General features: G+C 30.5%; 2 protein-coding genes across 2 annotated transcripts; both read right to left on the reverse strand.

The window, feature by feature from the left end:
- Positions 1-1476: 1476 nt before the first annotated feature.
- On the reverse strand, positions 1477-3732 carry LOC102608656 (hypothetical protein). Its single transcript, XM_006464638.4, has 2 exons — positions 2744-3732; positions 1477-2172 (listed from the first exon to the last, which is right to left on the reverse strand). The coding sequence occupies exons 1-2, from the start codon at positions 3240-3242 to the stop codon at positions 1790-1792; spliced, it is 882 nt and encodes a 293-aa protein (XP_006464701.1). The 5' UTR covers positions 3243-3732; the 3' UTR covers positions 1477-1789.
- A 10786-nt stretch (positions 3733-14518) lies between these two features.
- On the reverse strand, positions 14519-18956 carry LOC102608155 (PAP-specific phosphatase HAL2-like). Its single transcript, XM_006464636.4, has 4 exons — positions 18504-18956; positions 16699-17383; positions 15597-15957; positions 14519-14835 (listed from the first exon to the last, which is right to left on the reverse strand). Exons 1-3 carry the CDS (start codon positions 18658-18660, stop codon positions 15654-15656), a joined length of 1146 nt encoding a protein of 381 aa, XP_006464699.1. The 5' UTR covers positions 18661-18956; the 3' UTR covers positions 14519-14835; positions 15597-15653.
- Between the last annotated feature and the right edge of the window lie 3450 nt (positions 18957-22406).

A 22406-nucleotide genomic window follows, 5' to 3' on the forward strand; every position in this document is an offset into this window, starting at 1 on the left:
TTTGTAACCACAATGATCAGGATCTTTAACCAATATCGGCACAAATAAATGAGAGAGCTGAGTTATGGAACATAAAGGTTCAATGCAAAAGAGGGATGCTTTCTTAAAATTGGTTAAATAAATGGTGTTGCATGAGCCGAAAAAGGAGAGGCACACCGCACATGGTGCAATTAATTAAAATGCTTGAAGACAACCGGAGCTTACGAGAAGGATCTCATTTTCAGGACCTTTTGCCTTAACATAATTTCATTGGATCACATTTTTTTCTCTCATTGCAGGGGAGAATTCCAATGCCAAATTAGAAAAAAAAGGTTAGGCTTTGTTATTAATAATTCCAATTAGAAAGCAATCCATTAACCAAAGTGACACGCAAATTAAACACACTCATTTGCTTCATCATTCAGTGTCATGAAACTAGAGTGGATGCAAGAATAATAAAAACTTGAGATGGGTAAAATAAAGACTCCTTTCGAAAGGAGTTACTTTTACTCTTCGGTTATTTAATTATTTTATGTGTCATCAGATCTAAGTAATATATGCAGGGAGAAAAAGACACTTGGATTTATAAATGTTGTTGATCAAATAGACAGTTACAGCATATCAGTATTTAGGAAATGAATATTTAGATCCATTTTCCGTTAGTGAATTCATTCATTTGGATGGAAATAAGGAATTAATTTTACTGTAATACCCATTAAGATTGATGCAACATCAATAGTGCTACGCATCTTAAATATTTATTTTGAAAAATTCATCTCGAATGAGGTGTCATTCATTAATTACATATTAAAATAATGTAATTAATTTACTTAAATTTTATAAGCAAAAAAAAATCACATCCCATGTAATTTGAGATTAAATTTAAGATAAAAATTTTAAGATATCTATCATTATTTATTTTTGAATGAGTAAAAATTAATTATCTATTCTTAGTAATAAGGTCTAAATCTTTATTTAAGTAAACCTTAGGAATCTAAGTGTAATTCCTCAATATCAATTAAGAAATTCTCTTTTTTGAAAAATAACTTTTCATAAAGTTATCAATTGCTTATCATTTGAGAGCAATTTGACAAAAACCCAATGCCCAAAATTTCAGTCCACTTGCCAACAATAAAAATTAATTCGCAACCTAACTCAGTCCCACTCAACATACTATGCAGCGCCATCAAAAATCAAAGAAAATGACATGAGAATTCCCCCCAACCCCACACCAATCCCATCAACTCACAGCCTCCACAAAGTGGCATGGCATCATCCAACCACAATTATCAGTGTCTTTTCTAATACCATCACCATTGTTTTCATCACTCCCTGCTGCAGCCAAAGGTCACATGAACAAATGAACAGCCACAACAATTTTCAAGAGAAGCTGAGATAGTGATGAGCCTGATGACCATTTTTGCTGAGATTCAGTAGTTGATCATTCTGATATTCTTCTCAAATTTTGGGTGCTTTTTTTTTTTTGGCTAAAAGGTACATAAAGACGTTATGTACATAAATATGTAAATATATCAACCAATTACAAAAGACCAGCTTGAGCTACCAAAGGCCAGTCCGTAAAGTCCATCTAATACTGAAAGGAACTAGGCATCAATCTCAAATTGATAACCCATATGATCATAACTTACATTCTAGCTATATATCATACTCATCTGGATCGGCTTCGTCTCCCCAGATATTTTTCTCTTTGGGAAATATGTTATAAAAAAGAAAAAAAAAACTAATTATATGTATACAATTTTGTTTTCCCTTTTTGGAAATTCATTTTTCTAGTAGTATAATTGCCAAATCAGCATCTCCAGTCCAAGCGGACTTCTCCTGGGCCCGCGTAATGCTGACTGGGCTTCCGAAATGATACAATGTGGCTGCTGACCATGAAGGCGGTTACACGCTCGGAAACCCTTATATCTTCCATCTTCAGCTCCTGTAACCGCCGGACGTACTCCGGTACGTGTAGTAGGTCCCACACGACACCGACCCCACCGGGCTTCAAGACCCTAACCATCTCTCCCAACACCCTCATCCTCTCGGCCGCCGCTTCCACCGTCCGGTGGCCGTACTCCTTTCCCACCGTGTGGAAGAAGGCAGCGGATACCACCACGTCAAAGTAATTATCCCCAAATGGTAAACTCCTGACGTCACCTTCCCTGGCTGTGACATACTCTTGTACACCTATATGCACAAAGAAGGAAAATTCATTTCACTTGTTAGTAATCTTTCATGTAATTATTCAATGACCTTTGCTTACTACATCCAGAATCAAACCAAAAGAAGCAAAGGATTCCCATTTTGTCTGTGCTTGGATATTAATTCCTAGATGTTTCAGATGAGTAATAAAGTAGAGAAATGACAAAGCTTCAAAAGCAAAAGTTCAGAATAATTCTGATTCTTATGGAAAAAAAAAAAAATAAATACCCATCACAAATTGATAGCCAAATCTCCCAAGTTTTGATACGTCAGTCCCTTCAAGGCTTCAATGATGGCAGGTTTATCATTTATGCTTACGAAATTACCCAAAAGAAAAGGTAAAATTACTAAATAAAAAATTACTTTTTTATATGGGAAGTCCATAAATTAGAAGTAAACTATCCCCAAAAAAAAAAAAATTAAAATCGGAAATAAATTAACAAATCTTCATATAACCAATTTTTAAATAAAAATACACCTCATATTAGAGCTGTTTCATTTATTTCTAATTATGTATGATGGGTCAGCTTAAATCATAAAGAATTGAGTTAATTACCTTCCATTTTAGCGGTTCGGAGAGTGGAAAGGGTGGTCCGTTTTTTGCAGTCCAACCCGACGACCCGACCCAAGCTACCGGTCTTCTTAAACTGGGTCGCCACCGCGTTAAGCAGGATCCCCCGACCGCAGCCGATATCAAGCGCCGTCTTCACCGTCGACCAGTCGTTGACCGAGCCGACCATCCGCTGGGCCATGTCGTAGTGCAGCGGCACGGCGGAGTAGAAGAAGTTCCCCGCGGCGAAGAACAGGCACACCGACGACAGGGCGAGGACGGCGCCGCTGAATCCGGCGGCGAAGCGGGCGGCCTCGAGGGTGAGGTACGAGTGGAAGAAGAAGCAGACGGGCTCGAAGTAAACGAGGAAGAGAATCGACGAAATCGAAAAGAAGATCGCGTGGCACAACAAAAATATCAACGTCTGCCACTGCTCCACTCCGTATATCGCGTAGATCTGCCTCCACTCCCTGGTCGTTGTCGCCGCTGCCGTTTTGCTTCCCATTTTTTTTTTTAATTCTCTTCTGCCAGAAAATAAAATAAAACAGACACTCACTGTGTAAATGTTTCAGAACTGAGTAAGAATGATTAGATCTAAGATCCGAACACGTGACAGAATGTCTCGGCCTTTTGCAGTTATAAAGCCGATGGGTGGTGGGCAGATAGCAGGAACTCGGCAAAACGAGAGTATCGGTAGTAATGAATATTGCAGATGTCAGAAGTCTGTTACTGAACAAGAGGAAGATGAGATGATGACGATGAATAATAATACGATGATCTCATTTTGCACTAACAATTTGACGCGCTTTTAAACCACTTCGTCGTTTTGTGTCGGCCTTTTTTTTTTTTTTTTTTTTTGAATTTTTACGGAGCTTAATAAAATGGATAACGAGCTGAGCTCTTGTTAACGAACTTTACACTCGTAAGAGTGAGGCTTTTGTGTCTGTGCGCGTGTACGGAGGTGAGAAATAAATTTGGTGAGTGGGGGACAACCGAAGGGGGTGGGGGCAAAATGGGGATGGAATATATATAAGCCGGTGAAAGTCTAAAAGTGGGGATTGCGACTGGTTACCTGTTCAGTAGGTTGCTTTGGCTTTTTTTCGGATGAAAAAGTCGATAATGTTGAGACTTGATAGAGATTTGTGAAATCTGTCACCAAAAGTTTTTTTTTTTGTAAACATTTTTCAGTTTAATTCATTCTATCGTTATACTTTTCAAAAGAAAATTTATTGCGCATTCTAAAATTGTATCTTAAATGGTATAATATTCATTCACCATGGGTGAAATTATAAATTAATTTATATATAATTTATAAAAGAATGGCACTAAATATCTCAAATTTTTTTATTTGAAAAACTATTCTAATTATGTGACATTCATCATTCGTCAATTAGTTAATAATTAATATAATTGACTCAATTAGATTTTGTAAAGAATTATCAACCGCATGTCATTTGAGATAAAAATTTTAGGATATGTATTATTATTCTTTATAAAAAAAAACATTAAGCACTTAATAAATAACATATCAGATGGCATATTATTTAAAATAAAATTTAAGATAAAATTAAAAAATATAATTAGTCCAATCAATAGGTGAATAAATTTTAATAGAAACTCTTTTTTTGAAATTTTATATAAAATTAATACTAATACATTTTCTTAACTTTTTTCTTTTTTAAAAAAGGAGGTGGTTGATGAAGAATATTTCAATCGATACTCTTTAATAAAGTTAAATTTAAAAGATTATAGAAAATAGTTTGCCCAATAACATTGTGCGAATGAATGATTATTTCTAAACTCTCTGTTCGGTTGGAGAGTGATTCTTGGGCAGCATTATTATGCACTTGGCAATCTTTTGATAATCCACCATGGTGTTTGAGTGAGTACTCGTTGGATATGAACTCCACGTGATTTCACTTTTACCGTAAGACAACTCTAATTATTGATCATCTGGCTGCTAATTTGGGATTACAGCATGCTTATTGTACATGACGAAATCACCTCCTACTATTTATTATAAAGTGAAGATGTTTGAGATTTCCCCGTTCGATTAATATCGATCCTACATGAATTTGTTTAAGGATGACCATCCTTTGTTTGACATTTTTATTTTTCCCTTCAAGAGTAAATTTTGCCATTTATGTGAAAAACAAATTAAGTACTAAAATATGAGTGTTCGCATTTACGTAGTGATAGAGTCATAAATTATTGTACAAATTTATTTAGTAAAAAAATTATAGTGGTATAATTACAGTTAGTTTGACAAAAAATTCTTTAATCTCTTTTAACCAATATATTTATACGTCATCAATTTATACAAAATAAATTTATAATTCTATCCATATTTATTGTATTTTTCAATTTATCTATTATATTTTGTATTGTATATTTAAATGTAGATAACTATTCCACAAGAAGCTTTGACAAAGATGGAAGTATTATGAAAAACAGCCGGCACCGTCAAAATAACTTTACAAAACAACATGCAAAAAATAATAAATAATTCTACAGGAATTGATTCCAGTCTACATCTTTCGTTTCGATGTGGTAAAAGTATTTTCTTTTGCTATAAAAGTGATGAAAAAGAAATAGGGTACCGCTATGCACGATACTTGACAAAAATTTTGAGTTGCAATATTTCGGCCTCCCATTATAGTTCAACCGATTCTTGCTAATTATTTTTATACTAATATCTATTTTATTCTTTCATGAAATGAATTAAAAGAGTAAATAGTTTTTAAGTATATTCATATGATAATTTCTATTAATGTCTAATTTAACTAATCAAATTTTTTAAAGCGTAATTTCTTTTAACTTTGTAAATTATTATCTCTCCTCAAATCATACTCTATTTTTGTAATTATGGAAGAAATTAATTTATAATACTCAATAGAGGATGATGAAGAAGTATCAAATCTTTTTTTTTAATGATTATGGTAATGATGGACAAAACCTTTAAAAAGAAAGAGATAAATTATAGTGATTTTTATTTTTTTAAAATAAATTTTATATGGTGGGTGCTTAGAAAATAAAAATAAAAATTATAATAAAGATAAATTCGGGATTAGATGGGGCACGTTGAGAGATAAAGATTAGTTTAAAACTTTTAATGAGGTTAACTGAAAAGTGTGAGCTGGTGAGATATAATAAGAGGGTCAAATATCACTACTCAAAATTTTTTAGACATCAAATTCATTTTCAAACAGTTGACTTGAATTGCATTGCCACTTTATATATAATTGAATCTACTTCAATTATAATTTACTATCCCTCAAACGTTTAAAACTCATTCAACACTAAGGGCTATATTATGACTGTGATGGCTGATGAAATAAATTGTTATTATTGTGTGGATGAAATAATTTAGTAATAAAAAATTGTAAAGTATATGTGTTTGATAAATTTTATTACGATAATATTGTTTTACTATATAATAACTAAAATAAATATAATACTTTCTATTTATTTATTAGGATATATGAAAAAATATGACATACTTATTTTTTTATTAAAATTATAATAGAAACTTTGCAAAAAATATATGGTAACTTATTTAAACTGTTTATGAAAACAACCTCTAATCTGCCTTTAAAAGCTACTATAAAAATAAAGAAACTTAAAAAATAATTAGATTTAAAAAATCTACCAAATATTATTTTTGTCGAAACTTATATTAAATATGAATATCAAATCAACCTAAATCGAATTAAATCTAAACAAAAAGGATCTATCTTGAATCAAAACGATGAAATTATAAAAAAATCAAAAAAAAAAAGGATGAGAATACCAACAAAATTGAAATTTGATCTTGAATTTAATCACTTTCAACCGGCTAAAAGCAACTGAAAAAAATCAAGCTCCAAAATTAAAAAAAAGAAAAAAAAAAAGTTTGGTAAATATTGAGAATTAATTAACCTCCGCAAATTATGGAGGGAGATCATCATGCCGTACAGTAGGGGGGGTGGACCCCGCGGAATTGATGCGATTGAATGCTTTAAATTTGGCAAAGAGATTTTTTTTTTTTTTTTTTTGACCAGGGCATGCACTGCTGCCTCATCTTTCACCGGTCGCTTGCCGGTCTCATGCTTCAAATCAAAGCCACATTAAAGAAATTAGAATTTGCCAGTCTGTGGGGCCCTTATTTCTCCGTAGTGACCGAATTGTCCTTGACGTAGAATTAAAAAATGTGGGTTCAAAAGTTTTACAAACATTATAAATTGATTTTTCTGTATTGCAAAGGTTTCACTCACAGTAGTGTAAAAGTCCTTCTACGACGTTATAAAATATCGAATTTGTATATGAAAAAGTACCGATAGAAATGATTATCATATATATGCATTAATCTGATTAAAATATAAAATAATATAACTAATTGTAAAGGTCATATGGCGGTATTTTTATTCAGCTACTGTTATTATGTTATATCAATTTGTATAACATAATTTGTACAAAGAGTTTGTGTTTTTGTCATTGTTGATTTAAAAATAATCATATATTTCTTTTTAAAATTGCACTTATTTTTACCCATAAATCATAAAATAGGTAAGAAATTGAAGCTTATAAAATAATAACAAATTCCAAATATTCTTTCACTATCAAAAAAATACGAACCGATATTTAAAAAGAAGATTTCCATAAAATATGACAAACTCTCTTTGGTAATATCTAATAAGGTTACTTTTGTCACATAGGGGCAAAAACTACAGCTGAATAATTCATTAATTTTTCACTTTAGAATTTAGATATAAATAATAGGATGGACCAAAACAATTCCATATCCAAGTGACTTTTATTTTATTTTATTTTTTTTAAGACTTTGAAAATAAAATAAAAATAATGACAAAGGGTGGTAGAGTCCAAAATTCTGAAAGAAAAGAAAGAAAATGACCGGTTGAGGAAGGCAGGCACGATGCTCAGCTTTCTTTCTTTGACAAAAATCTCTCGAATTCTTATCAAAACGACATCACCGACTTTTAAATAAACGAGTTTCTCAACGCACATTTTTTTTTCTAATTTTAATGGATGAATTGGTCAATTTAATTCAGTTATGTAATTGAATTAATATATGTTCATACTCATTGGCACCCACCCATTGTATAAGCTTATGGATTTGCATAAGGGAATTAACTCAATTGTTTTACTAAACTTTCTGAATTTTTGTCATTAGACTGCATCGAATTAATGAAACAAATCCTAATGTGTACTCAAATATTTCATCAAAATTAAAATATCCCCGCTAGGTCAGGTCATCAAACACACATCTATTTAATTTTTTTTCTTTCATCAACCAGGTTATATTATATTACATTCGTATGTACCTTTGAGTTGTCACTGAAAATTAATAAATTACAACATATAAAATAATTGAATTATTGTTCATTTCAATGATTCAATCCATGAGTTTGTTGTAACATATTCTAATAATCCTCAGCTTGCACTCTATTTGAAATTATACATGCCACTTAATTTGCACTTAATCCTGAATCTCTTATTTTCAGAACAAAAAATCAAATTAATTAAAACTGTCATTCGAGGATAAATAAGTTATTTACCAAACTTAAAAAAAATATTTATTTTATCTAAACTTAAAAGAATTAAAAATTTTCTTTGGATTGTTCCTGAAACGCAGAGGAAGTTAAAAACTCCATTAAACTTCGAAAGGATTTAAAATGAGAGAGGAAGTTAAAAGAGTAGAAATCTTGATGTGGAAAATTTGAAAATAATTAAAATTCTCACATCATGATGCAATATACTAATAAATTCGACACGTACCATTGCTTTTAAAGATCATGAAAACAAGAAAATACCATTATTGTTCGCAATCAATGCTTCCAAAAAAAACTCACATGTAGATCAAATGCACAGCCATTATGTAACTTAATGATGGAACAATAATGATCATAATAGGACAATGTACGGGACCATAAAATTCAACTAATATAAGCTACATTTATAGAGGAGGTAGTGCAATTTTTGTGCATAATTTTAAGTCTAGGACCATAAAATGTTGTCCCTATTAACTAAAAATGCATAGAGTCAGTCAATTACTCAGTCCTAGCTATTCAAATTTTTTTTTTTTTTTGGCTTATTTATGTGGCAAATTGTTCTAATGGGATTTTGTCATTCAAAGCAATTGCGTATAGCATCAAAATTGCAGCAAATAATTAAAGATTGGCCTTTTCTTGCAAGGTGGTGGTTTTGGTTCTCATTTAAGATTTAAAAAAACAAAAATGTGTTCTTTGATTTAAAGGGGAAGCACAATTATTGAAAATTCAAAATTGCTTGTCACTTTATATAAAGTTATTGCCCTTTGTTGAATTAGCTGCTAAACCTTTTATGAATCTCGAGTCTATAGTTTCGCATTAGAGGGAACAAGAACATGGACCATGATATGACGAACCTTATTCTATTATTTTTCTCTTCCTTTTTATTTATTGTTCGATGTATTTCATGACTTTATTCTTGTATTTAAAGAATAATCAATGACGAGTGAATGATAATATATATATATATATATATATATATATATGGCAAGTAGGGTAGTGCGTTATTAATTTTCAAAAAAGGAAAAAAATGGAATACATTAATATTTTTCAAAGAGGTTATGAAAAGTATGAATAGCAGGTGAAAAAATATACAATATGACAAGAATTTATTCAATAATTTGTGCATACGATAGTACTCTTTAAATGAAAAATCATATTAAAATAATTGAGTTTCGATTTATTTTTTATAGTCTTACAATTAGATTTTGTGTGTGTGTGCGCGTGCATTGATCCAATTGATAGTTACGTTGTATTTGTGAAAATCATCATAACAAAAGTTAAATAATTATTTAGTTTTAAATTTGAATAATTTAAAATTTTATTTAACATGTCCTACAAGATTAATTTAAATTTTGTTTATAAGTACTTATTAATTCAATTGGTAAAATCTCTTGAAGTGTAAACCCTATAAGTGTAAACCCTATACTTATTGCTCATATTATATTTAATTTCAAACGCTCACATAGCTTTATTCATTTATTAAGTGGAATTTTGCTCAAATTGCATAATTAGAGTGGCTTAATATCGTGTTCAAGAAGCAAGCTTGTTCTATTTTCATTAATTCGAAGATAAAGCCATTCTTGTTGGATGCATTTGGCGTTTGAAGAAACAATGGCCATAAACATGGGTAAGTGTCGGCACAAGTCTCAAATCCATGGTCATTAATTAAAATTATGTAATTAATTAATCCAACTTGGCAAGTCATTGTATATTCATTATATTTTAATTTATTAATTCTCATGTGCAGCACTGGATATTATCATTAATATCCCTTGACAAACATATAGAATCTTTTTATTTTAATCAAATTTAGCGTATAAATTAATATCAATATAATATTTAACAGTTTAATGATTAAATGAACTTCAATTAAATAAAAGTATCTACCATTGACTAGAAATCATTCAATAGTACAAAACCTACACACATGAAACTATTTAGTCATTTGTTAGTTTGTACTTTATACTTTGTCCACAGTTTTATTTTTATCAATATTTAGTGGGAAAATGACACTTACACCTTTAAGGTTTGGGAAAATGGTCATAAAAATTCTTAAATTTTCAAAAAGAGACAACAAGACATCTTTTTTACGATAGTATCATTTGAACAAAATAATTAAAAAATTGACTCTAAATTTTTTTAATAATATAAATGTAATATAGATAATATAATATATCTAATAGACCAATAATATTAAATTATTTTTAACATTTAAAATAATATTAAAATTTTAAATTATTATATTTATTTTAATAATATATTAGTATTTGTTATAGAGACTTTTAATAAATCTTTGAGTTAAATAGATTTTATAATTAACAAAATTGTTTCCCTATTAATAATATTAAAATTATTTTTTTACATGATGTTCAAAATTATTTTAATTTTAATATTTTGTTTTTATTTATTATTAAAAATTACTTTAGTGTGGTAAAATAGATCTAATAGATTGTAAAATATAAAAATATTTTTTAAATATTAAAATTATTTTAAAATGTATATATTATTAACATTTATTTTAATGTCATATTTCTATTTATTATAAAGTTTTAGGGTCAATTTTTTAATTTTATAAAGTTAAAGGATATTATGATCAAAAGAGGGTTTTTGTGTCCCTAATTAAAAACTTGGGGGTATTTGTGACTATTTTTCTAAATTTTAGAGATGTAGGTGTCCTTTTTCTATTTTTAGTACTAAAAGTTTAACTTTTATATAAATTATATAAAAATATTAATAATAATAATTAACTCAATGGGTTTTCTTTCTTTCTTTTTTTTTTTTTTTTCACCTAGTGATAAAAAGAAAGAATTTGATATTTATTCATGATGTGGACATGAATGGCTAAAAAATCTCCCAAGTGGAGAAGAACCAAATTTTAAATTCTAAATTCAATTTAATGTAAGATCACTATCATGTACAAGAAATTAAAGCTCGCTATGTGAGTATTGTCACAATTCACATGTTGAAAACCAATGGGGGCATTTTTATTTTTTATTTAAAAAAAAAAAGATTTTGTGTGATTGGTCTTGGTCGATGTTTTTAGCTACCTAATCCAATTGATAAAATTATAGGGGTTAACCTAACGTTGACTTGTGACAACTATTGCTTCTTAATTGAGTGGAAAATTCCCCATTTTGAAATTTCAGTTTAGAAATTATTAAATGCAGGTGGTGTGGGAATTTGTCAAACAAGAATATTATGGCATGAATAAAAACTGAGATTGTTTAAAGATATATTGTTTAATTAATCTAAGAAAGATATGAATTAGGCAGCGTATAATTTTTGAAATCCATCTCTGGCTGTGGACTAAAAAGGTCAGAAAAAACAGGAGATGCCAAATGGAGGTTTTTGGTTCTCTGGTCACAGCCTTCTATTTTATTATTGTTATTTTTATGGTTTTAGTATACAAGTTGCGGAGCCTTACAGCTGTATTAACGAAGGTATGCATCTTTTGTTTATGTAAAGATACCATACATTTAATTTCGTCTAGGTGACATAAAATGAGATATTAATGTGCATTGAGCCATTGACTCTTTTTTTTTTTTTTTTTTTTTTCTGGCGTTGGGGATAAAAAAAGAAAATAAAAGGTGGTCATGAAATTGCAGGCCAGGCCTGGTTGATCATTAGTTAGGGCTACTAGGTCAAAGTAGGCCCAACTCAATACAATGTTCCTATTTTCCAGTTGCACTATTGGCACCCCCTCCAAAATCCTCTCAAAACCCTCTTTTTAGAAATTTACAATTTCAACCCTTATTCAACCCCGCGATGCCTCGTGTTTTTTTTTTTTGGGGTTGACTATTTCATCATTGAAACTCAAAATGAGGTAAAAAAATAAATTTATCTAAAAAATTAACGTAAATTTTCAATACACAATTTTTTTATTTTTTTATTAACAATACATTTTTTGATTAAAAAATAAATTATTAATGGTACATAATATTAGCAATTATCCATAAAAAATATCCATATTATACCATAAAAAATTATTAACAACATATTATTTATAATTATACATATTATACCAAAAAAAATTCCAATTGGTGCTTGAAGGAGTAGATCTTAAAAAATTTAAGTTAAATTTTGGAGGAGTAGATTCGGTTGTAAAGTTTTTTTTAGCAATTATTAACAATTATCTAATAAATGGGATGACATGTCATGTTTATTAATATATATCATATGACATGTCATTTTTTAATAGATAAATGGGATGACATGTCGTTTTTGTTAGTCAAAGTTTCATTCATCTTAAAAGACTAAATTACCCTTATGATGTCAGCACTTGCAAACGAAGGTTAACAGATTGGTGGACGGCATAAGTGTTTTGTCAACTTAGGGTATACGAGTGATACACTTGAAAAGTGTTTTGTCAACTTAGGGTATACGAGTGATACACTTGAAAAGTATTCACACACGTTTGATACGGATGTCATTTAAGGGTATATGACTGATAATTTCCCAAAAATTTATTACAGTACATGAAGCAAATATAGCATTGAACAAGCGCTATTGTAATCTAAACCAAAATGAAAGGAAAATACCCATCATGTATAAATAAAAAGTAACAGTTTATGTACCACTTTGAATCTATATATATATATATATTTTTTTTTTGGTCAAATTTTAGAAGCACAAACTTTAAATGACAATAATAAGTAAGAATTGATAATGTTATAGTGAAAAGTAAGAGAAAAATAAAGTTGCAAAAAGGAATAAAAAAGAAAAATTAAGAGAGAGAATTAATTTAGGTTTTGACCATAGTTACAGTAGAGAGAGAAAGTAGTTAATCAAGGATAATTTTTATGATTTTTGAGAATTAGTAAACTAAAATAATAAGTTATAATTTGATAATTATTTTAATTAAAAAAGTAAGTGTTGAAATGAAATTAGTAAGTACAAATAGCCCCGCTTAATTTTTAGTATTGTATTTTCATAAGAGGGGTTTTATCAAGAGTTACAGGGGTGCCAATACTTCGATTTTTTTTTTTAATCCAATTTGCTAAAGGAAGATGTTTATGTTATGGGGACCAAAACTTTGTAATGTCATTTTAAATAGGATCGGGATTAGTAGAATTTATGTAGGTGATTGGTATAAAAATATTTAAATTTTAACAATATAAAGTGAAATCTTGATAAATTCTTGAAGTATTAATTTATGAAGATATTTCTTATTTAAAAAATTATAATAATTTAATTGATTTTATGTATGATCAAGTTTATAATATTGATTTACCTTAATATGATACATATTATGTTTCATGTGAATATTAATTAGTTGCATTACATTGATTGATTGATAGTAATAAGATTATAGAGTTTTATTTTTTGTATGTAAAAGATTGATATATAGAGCCCATCTTGCGCAAAGTATTCAAATTATACTGTTATTCTGATATTGAATAATTTTTTGTTGTAAAATGATAATATCAATTGAAACATTGCATAGCCAAAAATTAGAGAAAAGATTAAAGTCGAAATCAATTTCAAGAAGTAAACATCATTGAAAACATATTCATAGAAAAGTCATGTAAATATATCATATAAATTTAGTTTCAAATTAGGTAACTATTAATTTATATAGTAAGTGGGTCTTATAATAAAATACAAATTTTCAAAAAAGTTATCATTGGATAAATTTATTGAATTATTAATTATCAAGTTAGCCTTAATTCGATACGAACAAAAATTGTTATTCAATCAAGATTATCATTTAATTGAATATTAATTTATCAATATTTTACTTTATCATTACTAAAACTCGTGACACAAAATTTTTAAAAGTTCAAGAGAGTAAGATGAGAGATGATAAATGATAGGTTCTTTAAATAATATCTCTGTTTTTCACAGACCACTCCAGTTCAAGTCTGTGTGTGTGGCACATATTTTCTTCCATTATTTGGGATCAAATTTAAGTAGATTTTCAAACTAGAGTTTCAAACTTTGGTATATCTTGAGGACAATTTGTAAATCAATAAAGAGGGTCTTAAAATGAGATTTGTTGAAAAAAAAATATTAAATCTGAAAAATGAGATTATTGACAAAACCAAGACTACTTGTCACCTGCAAAATGTCTCGACTCTAAAGAGCGTTGATGCAAATAAAGAATCACTTAAGCGGCGAAAGTAACAGCATATGCATTTTCCTATTCTGTGTGAGAATAAATTTCCAAGAATTATCTTATATTCTTATTATCCTGTATTTTTCAACAAATAAAAAATCGTTAAACATAAGCCAGGACAGAAAATCATGCGCCGGTAGTTAATCTCGTGTATAACCAAGGTCATTATTACACCAGCCTGAAGCCGATTCCCAGTGATCAGTAAGCATCATTGATGTGGGAACTATATTTATAAATGCAATTATTTCATAGAAGAGTCATCATTGTAGAGAAATTGTTTGTGAGAGATTGACAAAACTATGCAAGTAAGGACTAAGTAAGCAGCAAGAAGCTTGTATGTTTGTAACCTCAGATTATCATCACCATTTTATGGACCACAGCAGTCCATATTCAGTAACCTTGCTACACAATTATTCTCCCAAAATTTGGTTTCCCTGAAAAGATTTGAAGAGTTCGAAGTAAGTAAAAGGATGAACAAGAAAATTAAGCTAGCTATGACATTTTAAACTATGTTTGCCTAAAACTCAGATTTTAACTAGAATGTGTTCTAATATTTTTTCAATGTAACAGAGAGTCAAAACCAAGAATCTACTTAAATAGCCAAGATTCTCCTATAAAAAGGAGGAAATAACTTAAAACTTCAGAGTTAGAACAAAAAGCAGTGTCTGAGAGTGAAAAATCGTCAATTATAAAGGGTTCCGCAATGCCAAAACCATATGGGGCAAAGTAATGGCAAAACATGAATAGAAGTTGAATAGCTAGATATAAATATAACTTGAACTCATGAATTCATGAGCCTCATTACCTTTACACTGCAAAACTACCATTCTAGCAATTTGGCATACGGTAACCAAAAAATGTGCAGTTTAGAATAATATGTCTAATTTTTATTTTTTAATGACATCATTAGATTATCATGCAATAATCTTGCAATTAAATCATGAAAAAATAACCTTGCATATTCTCTCGTTAAGATCCAAGCATGGTAAGATAGTACATTACAATGTTATAATCATGCGGCTAAATCATGAAGAAACTAACTCTACCACATAAAGCCATGTTGTGAGGCTCGCTTAATTAGAAGACACTACGAATCAATAAATTAATCAAATTGGTTCAATGAATCTAAAGCTAAGAGACATCAAAAATTTAAATTAGATGTGAAAGAAACAATATATTGCTGCAGAACACTTACCCAGTCAAAAGTATGACGATAATTGCCTGTCAGTGTATCAGCATGATATAGAAAGCCTCATAGATTAGAAGAGTCCCAACTAGCATAAACAGCATCAACTATTTTCTCATGAAGTATGGCATTAGAGCAAGCAATTATGCCCCGGTCAAGATTTTCTAAGAACACTCCCCTTGAGAAGTCTAGAGGACGGCCCCCTGCATCAGTTACCACACCACCTGCCTCTTCTATGATTATGACCCCAGCAGCATGATCCCATATCTTCTCTTTGTAGCCTGCCCTAGCAAACTTCATAAAAATCTCAGCATCTCCACGAGCAATGGCTGCATATTTGACCATGCTATGGACCCGCATAGGTTGGGTCCTGCCATTTCGATGTAAAAGAAGATCAATCAGGATCAAAGTAGAACACAGCTTTGGCAAACTAGAAAAATACCAGAGTCCTACCACAGTCGTAAAGGTCCCTAAAAGGAAGCATCATACATGATCTAACCTTACTATTAACTTTAAACGCATGAAAACAATTATCAATAACATAGCAAGTGGAGACAGAAACATTAAACAGATAATATGCAAATCTCCATCTATCCATGAAAGTATCTCTACAGGCAATCCAAAGCAATGGAAGGTAATTTAGTTCTTCATCATAAACTTCATTATGTAAATATTCTAACCCCAGAATCTACAAGGCCAACTCCCTCCATAACGCAAGTTACTCGTGACATTGATTTCACCCTCTTCTTGCTACAATTAAGACAAGCAATATTCATAACCTTCTAATGTTTAGTCAGGTTTGCTGTTTATTTATACTCATGGATCTCTTCTAATACTTCATCAAGTAAAATAGGCAGAAGCTTTCTTCTGTTTTACCCTCCCAAATCAGTGTTCTATAATTAAGTAAACTTGCAAGCCGCAGGTCAAATACCATTCTTGAATAATATATCATTTATTTTCTCCTCCCTCAGACCCAGTCAAGCTCTCACAGAAACCTGCTTTCATCTGTCAGTCAAAATTTATTTCTCATGCCATCATTCAACCATACAAAATAGAAGAATTAAATTTGAACTTTAAATTTTTAATTGCTGTGATAAGAATTTTAACAAACCTAAGCCCCACGGTCTCAGCAAGTCCCGATGTGAACGAGTGGTTTGAATTTGCCCTCTCCACAGGCTCACAAACTGTTGCCAGGGCTGGATCCACAATGGGAGAAACCCATATCTGTGTTGCAGAATTTGGCCACTCAAGCATCCGGTCTCCATGGATTAATGGTTGCATCCATGCTCCACCACCATCTCTCCTCGCATACATCACGCATCCTTTTTCCCATGTTGCAGTAGTTGACAGAGATGTTTTTGATTTGGTTTGATTGTAATTTTGAGGATAATTTAGCAGCTCCTTCTTCAATGGGTAATTGGGGCATCCAAGGACTCCAAGAACAACTTTACCATCTTCAATCAAGGCTAAAGCTACAGCATATTGATCCCCACGAACAAAACCCAATGTTCCGTCAACAGGATCAAGCACCCAGTATCTTCCCGCAGGCCCACCATTTGAACTGCATCTACTTATGGCCTCAAGAATTTGTGAAGTCCCAAGGGCTCCGGGAGGACTTTGAAGGCCAAACTTTGGTGCTTCAGCTAAGCATTCATTTACAGTGTTCACCACAGCCGCCAACAAGCCTTCTGAATCGGCTTTGGTGAGAGTTTGGACATCTTCTTCAGCAACAATAGACAAATTTTCAACCAAGGTTTCTGAAAGCATCAAACTGACAGTTGCTTGGACACTCCAATCTGGCCAATCAATGACATCAAGGAAATTACCTAATTAGCAGGATGACAACAATAGACAGTACTCAAATTAAATTACCTTAATGAAGTTTATAAATTGTCAAGTTCTTACTTGTTATCGGGTATGCATACATCATTTTGCAGCAGCTAAAAGAATGACAACAAGGACAGTCTAATGCAAATGGGTTCATATTGCCCAAATCAGAGGCAAAATATAGATGAATTTTTCAATATAAATCACGGTAAATATTTCGGAGGATACTCAACCTTTGTAAATGCTAATTATAACAGAGAAATACACAAGAATGAACAAAACAGCACAAATTACAACCTAGTTCCTTGTAGTATCAATCACAAAAATTTGAAACAATTGGAAATAAAAAGTCAGGAGATTAAATACTTCACATTAACTAAATTTAGCACACTGACAGAATGCAGAACAGGTTGCCTAAACCTATTCGCCCACAAGTTCCAAATCAGACAATTTTCAACCCTCCATGCTACACACCACATTCCCCTACATTGGACACATAACGAACTAGTATTACAATGCACTTGAAAAGTCCTAAAATATTTAAAGTATGAATCAAATTTTAACTATCATGATATGCTAACATCACTACTTCTAGGGATCTCAGCATGAATTCAAATACGTCCTTTCAAAAAATGCTCTTTGGCAAATACCAACTCTCACACCAGTAGAGCATGAAGATGATAAATCACGACCAGACTTATACCTACAATATTTCACAACAGTTTCATTTTGAGCCGAATCTGGCTATTTTTCTCGAGAACAGATATAATCCCAAATGTCACAGATATTGGTTCAAGAATCGCATATCCAATATATTATTTCTGCATTGTGTTAAGTCAATAACCAGCCCCTTGTATTGAAGAATCAACTAATTACATAAGAATGAGAGTGTTAAATGCATAAGCCAAAGGTAAAACAAATGTCCTTTCAGCTAATCAAGTGTTGAATGTGGTCCAAATTACTGCAGTTCCCATTCAAATCTTACTTTTATAAACATCTAAACAGAACAAAGGGTAAATAAAACAGATGCAATCCAAAAATCAAAACGAAGCCATCATCACCAAATTGAAACAAGTTCAATGCACACACCGGCAACAGTAACAGGAGAGTCATCGTCCTTAGACTTAACATGACCATCATCACTTGACGAAACTAACTTCTGTTGCACTCTTTGGCACAATGAACACGCCATGTGCACAACTCTAACCGCCACATCTAATTCTTTAGCGTACTTGCCTTCTTCCATTAACAAAACAAAACAAGCCCAGATGCAGAAACCTCCTTTTCTTCAATGCCCCAACCTCAGGGATTTGTCAAAAGAAAATAACAAGACAGACTCCTACATCGTCGGAATCAAACGAAGTTTTGACGTTTTTGTTTTTCAACAGTTTTGGCAATAAGTGGTTTATACTCAAATCTGCAAGCGTTAAAATAACAAATGTGGGTTGATGGATATTATTGTTCGCTTGACGAGAGTTGGCAGAATAAAGTGGCAAAGCCGAAGAATAAGAAAATTGAAAGGAAGGTGCTATTACTGTATAACTTTAGAATTTTCAATGGAGTGTGAAGTTTTGATTTTGGTGTACTTTTTGTCGGAGGTGGACAATTTTGACCCTTCATTTTGAAAGTACTTATTTTTGTCCATTTACGGTCTACCACGTGGCACTCAGATGATCTCTAACTTTCTTTTTGTACGCATGTATTATTGCTATAAAAAATTTACGTCGACACCACCTTTTATTTTATGATATGTATATTTAATTGGGTAATTTTTAAAAATCTGTTCTGAGGTTTGGGTTTGTTGTACGTAGATGGTAAAAATTGATTTATTTGTAAAAAATTTCATACCGTCAGTTAATTTTAACATTGACCGTTAGTTGACTGTGCAAAGACAATGTTACACTTAACAATAGCTTGTAGACAAAAATAACTAAAAAAAAAAACTAAAATTGTTAGTTATTTTACCCTCTTTAAATTATTGATATTTTCTTAAAGTTCTTACAAAAAAAATAAAATTAAAAACTTGAAAAATCCTCTTTAAATTATTGATATTTCCTTAAAGTTCTTACAAGAAAGATAAAATTAAAAACTTAAAAATGAAATAGTCATAATCTTTACCTATGATATTGTAAATTTTTGGAATTGACAAGGATAAAATTATCAAAAAATAGGGTTTGTGTTTTTCACGCCAACAATTTTAGTTTTTTTTTTTAGTTATGTCAGTCTACAAACTATTGTTAAGGGCAATATTGTCTTTGCACAGTCAACTAACGGTCAATGTTAAAATTAACTGACGGTAGGGGGTTTTTTACAAATAAACAGATTCTCACCATCTACTTACAACAAGCCCAAACCTCATGGGAAGTTTTTAAAAATTACCCATATTTAATTATCAAAAAGTTCACGTATATTCTGTGTTCTACTTATATTTTTAAATTTATGTCAATCAACAATTTTACCGCTAATAACATTAGAAGCTATTAAATAATTTAAACAAAATGACCATTTGAAATTTTGACAAATAACAAAATTTATAATTATATAAGAAGTACAACTGTAAACAGACAAAAAAAATCAGTTAGACGGTCTTTTAATTTTTTTTTGTGAATAATGGTCTTTTAATTATATTTATAAATTTTATAATTTTTAAAAGTTCCATAATGTAAAATGAAATAGTACTTTTAATATACTTAAAGATAAAATAATAATTCTTAAGACTGGACAATTTTGAATTCAGATCAAGCTTGTTTAAATCTGATCGAATTTTAGATAATTTGGATTCGGAAAAAAATTCCATCCGATTCCAATCCAAACATCAAATTCAATTCAATCCTATCCAAAATAATTCAGATCGAATTCAAATTGAATGAATATTTCGGATAAGTTCGGATTCGACTTAGTTCGGCTGAATTCAAATTTCAGATAAAAGTCATCTCTCTCATCTTCGACCTGATCTCTTTTCACTTCTCTTGGAGTAACTAGCCCTTCAAAACTCATTGAAGCCACTGGAATGTCTAGCTTCATCTCCTTCTCTTGCTTTGTTTTTCCTTCGATTGTGTTCTTCAGCTTCTCTTTTGGTTTCTTTAACTTCTTTTTTACATTGACTTCTATGTCCTTCGGCTTCTTTAATTTATATGCTCTTCGGCTTCTTTATTGCTTAGTCTTCTCTCTTGCTTTATTCCTTCAATTTCTTGTTTAGCTTCTCTCTATTTTCGCTATTACTGTTGTTTTTTTTGTTTTTAGCTATTGTTGTTGTTGGTTTTTTGCCACTGCTGCTCTTTGATTTCTGTCGTTATTCTCTAGTTTGCTGGCTTCTTTCTCTTCAATATGGTCTGCTATTGAGACAGTGTCCCCGAACTAGTTGCCAAGACCGAAGGTGACGAGGAGGTGGACAAAGAACAAGAGCATAGAAAGAAGAGGAGAGCCCAGTCGGTGGCTTTTGACATGACTCACAAGTGTTATTACTCTCAAGTATAAAAGTGTTTAATTATAATATAATCCGGTGAATTCGGAGTCGAACTATAAAAAATTTAAAATTAAGTAATCAATTTAAAATAAATAAAATTAATTGCGGAAAAAGAAATTATTAGGAATCAATTTAAAAATATGTTAAGGTTACGAGATCTACTCTCAGTATTCAAACTATAATTTTAATATTTTTCATTTTTTTTATATTTTGTCCCACTCTTACCAATTAATTATTATATCATTTAATTCTCAACTAACTATGTGTGTGGATAAATATAAAATCAAGTACCTAATGTACCACAACTATATTAATGTGTCAATATTATGTCAAAATACCATACAAATCTAAGAAATTTTATAAATTAATATGACATAAAAATGACTAGAAAAAAATAAAATAAACTTAAAATTCGCTTGAGAAAGTAATTAATTTTATGATTTGAAACTTTGAGCTTCACTCTTCACCTCAACTTAGTAAAAATTAGTATTGAAAGAAAACAAAATATTCTTTTTTTATTTAAAAAACTTCTGAAATATATTACAAAAAAATTGATACAGAAGAAAACAAAAAAAAAAAGAAAGAAATAAAAAAATTCTTCAGCTCCTCACTCTATTCCCTCTCGGCTACAACTCTCTCTCTCTCGGCTTGTCTTTTCAGCTCCTGCACCACCCCCTTTTTATAGGCAATGAATGCCTTTAACTTCTTTTATTATTATTTATTTATTATTTTATTATTATTATTTATATTATTTATTTATTATTATTATTTATATTATTTATATTATTACCTAGAGGAGTGTGATAGTTATGGTGACAACTTTCACCCATGACTATCACACTTTGTCATTTATTATTTTTTTGAAATATTTTTTTATTAATTACATCTCCTTAATAATATATTCCAAGTAACTCCAGTACTTTCTTTTTGTTCCCGCTTCTAGTTCCAACTCCATCTTTATTTCTGAAAAATATTTTCAAGATAAAATTAACATATTACGAATTAATTTAATATAAAAATTTATTAGGGAGCATTAATATAATTTATAAGTTATGAGCGCATTAATCAACACTTTAAGTGAAAAACTAATAATTTTATCTTTATTACATGTACACTTTTTAGTGTTAATCAACTTTTAAAGGCAAAAACGAAACGGAGAAGAAGGTGAAGTGAAGTGGGTGATAATGATGAAGAAGGTGAAAACGTTTACATGGTTAAACTAGCTACTACTGGTATGGAATTATGGGAGAAATTCTACAATATATTAGAGGTAATATACCCAATTGATGTATGCATGACATGTGTAATTGAATTTAATGTAATTACCACTTGCACGATGATATTTCAAAATAAATGCACACATATTATAATATCATTTGCTTCTTATATGGCTGGCATTAGTGGTGTGCAAATCGGATTTCAGTTCGGGTTGTTCGGATTTCAGTTTAGGTTTCAACTTGTTCAGTTTGGGAAACTCAACCTAATTGAGTTGAAACTATAAACCCAAACCAAATTGAACCGAATTA

The sequence above is a fragment of the Citrus sinensis genome, chromosome 9 (assembly GCF_022201045.2).
Source record: "Citrus sinensis cultivar Valencia sweet orange chromosome 9, DVS_A1.0, whole genome shotgun sequence".
Lineage (NCBI taxonomy): Eukaryota > Viridiplantae > Streptophyta > Magnoliopsida > Sapindales > Rutaceae > Citrus > Citrus sinensis.

Excerpts from the sequence above, each read along its gene's own strand:
- LOC102608656 (XM_006464638.4), bottom strand. The coding sequence starts at position 3,242 with ATGGGAAGCAAAACGGCAGCGGCGACAACGACCAGGGAGTGGAGGCAG. Across the intron at positions 2,173-2,743 it reads CCGAACCGCTAAAATGGAAG|GTGTACAAGAGTATGTCACA; the intron begins GTAATTAACTCA and ends TTGTGCATATAG.
- LOC102608155 (XM_006464636.4), bottom strand. The coding sequence starts at position 18,660 with ATGGAAGAAGGCAAGTACGCTAAAGAATTAGATGTGGCGGTTAGAGTT. Across the intron at positions 17,384-18,503 it reads CTCTCCTGTTACTGTTGCCG|ATTGGAGTGTCCAAGCAACT; the intron begins GTGTGTGCATTG and ends TTGATTGGCCAG. Across the intron at positions 15,958-16,698 it reads GCTGAGACCGTGGGGCTTAG|GACCCAACCTATGCGGGTCC; the intron begins GTTTGTTAAAAT and ends TCGAAATGGCAG.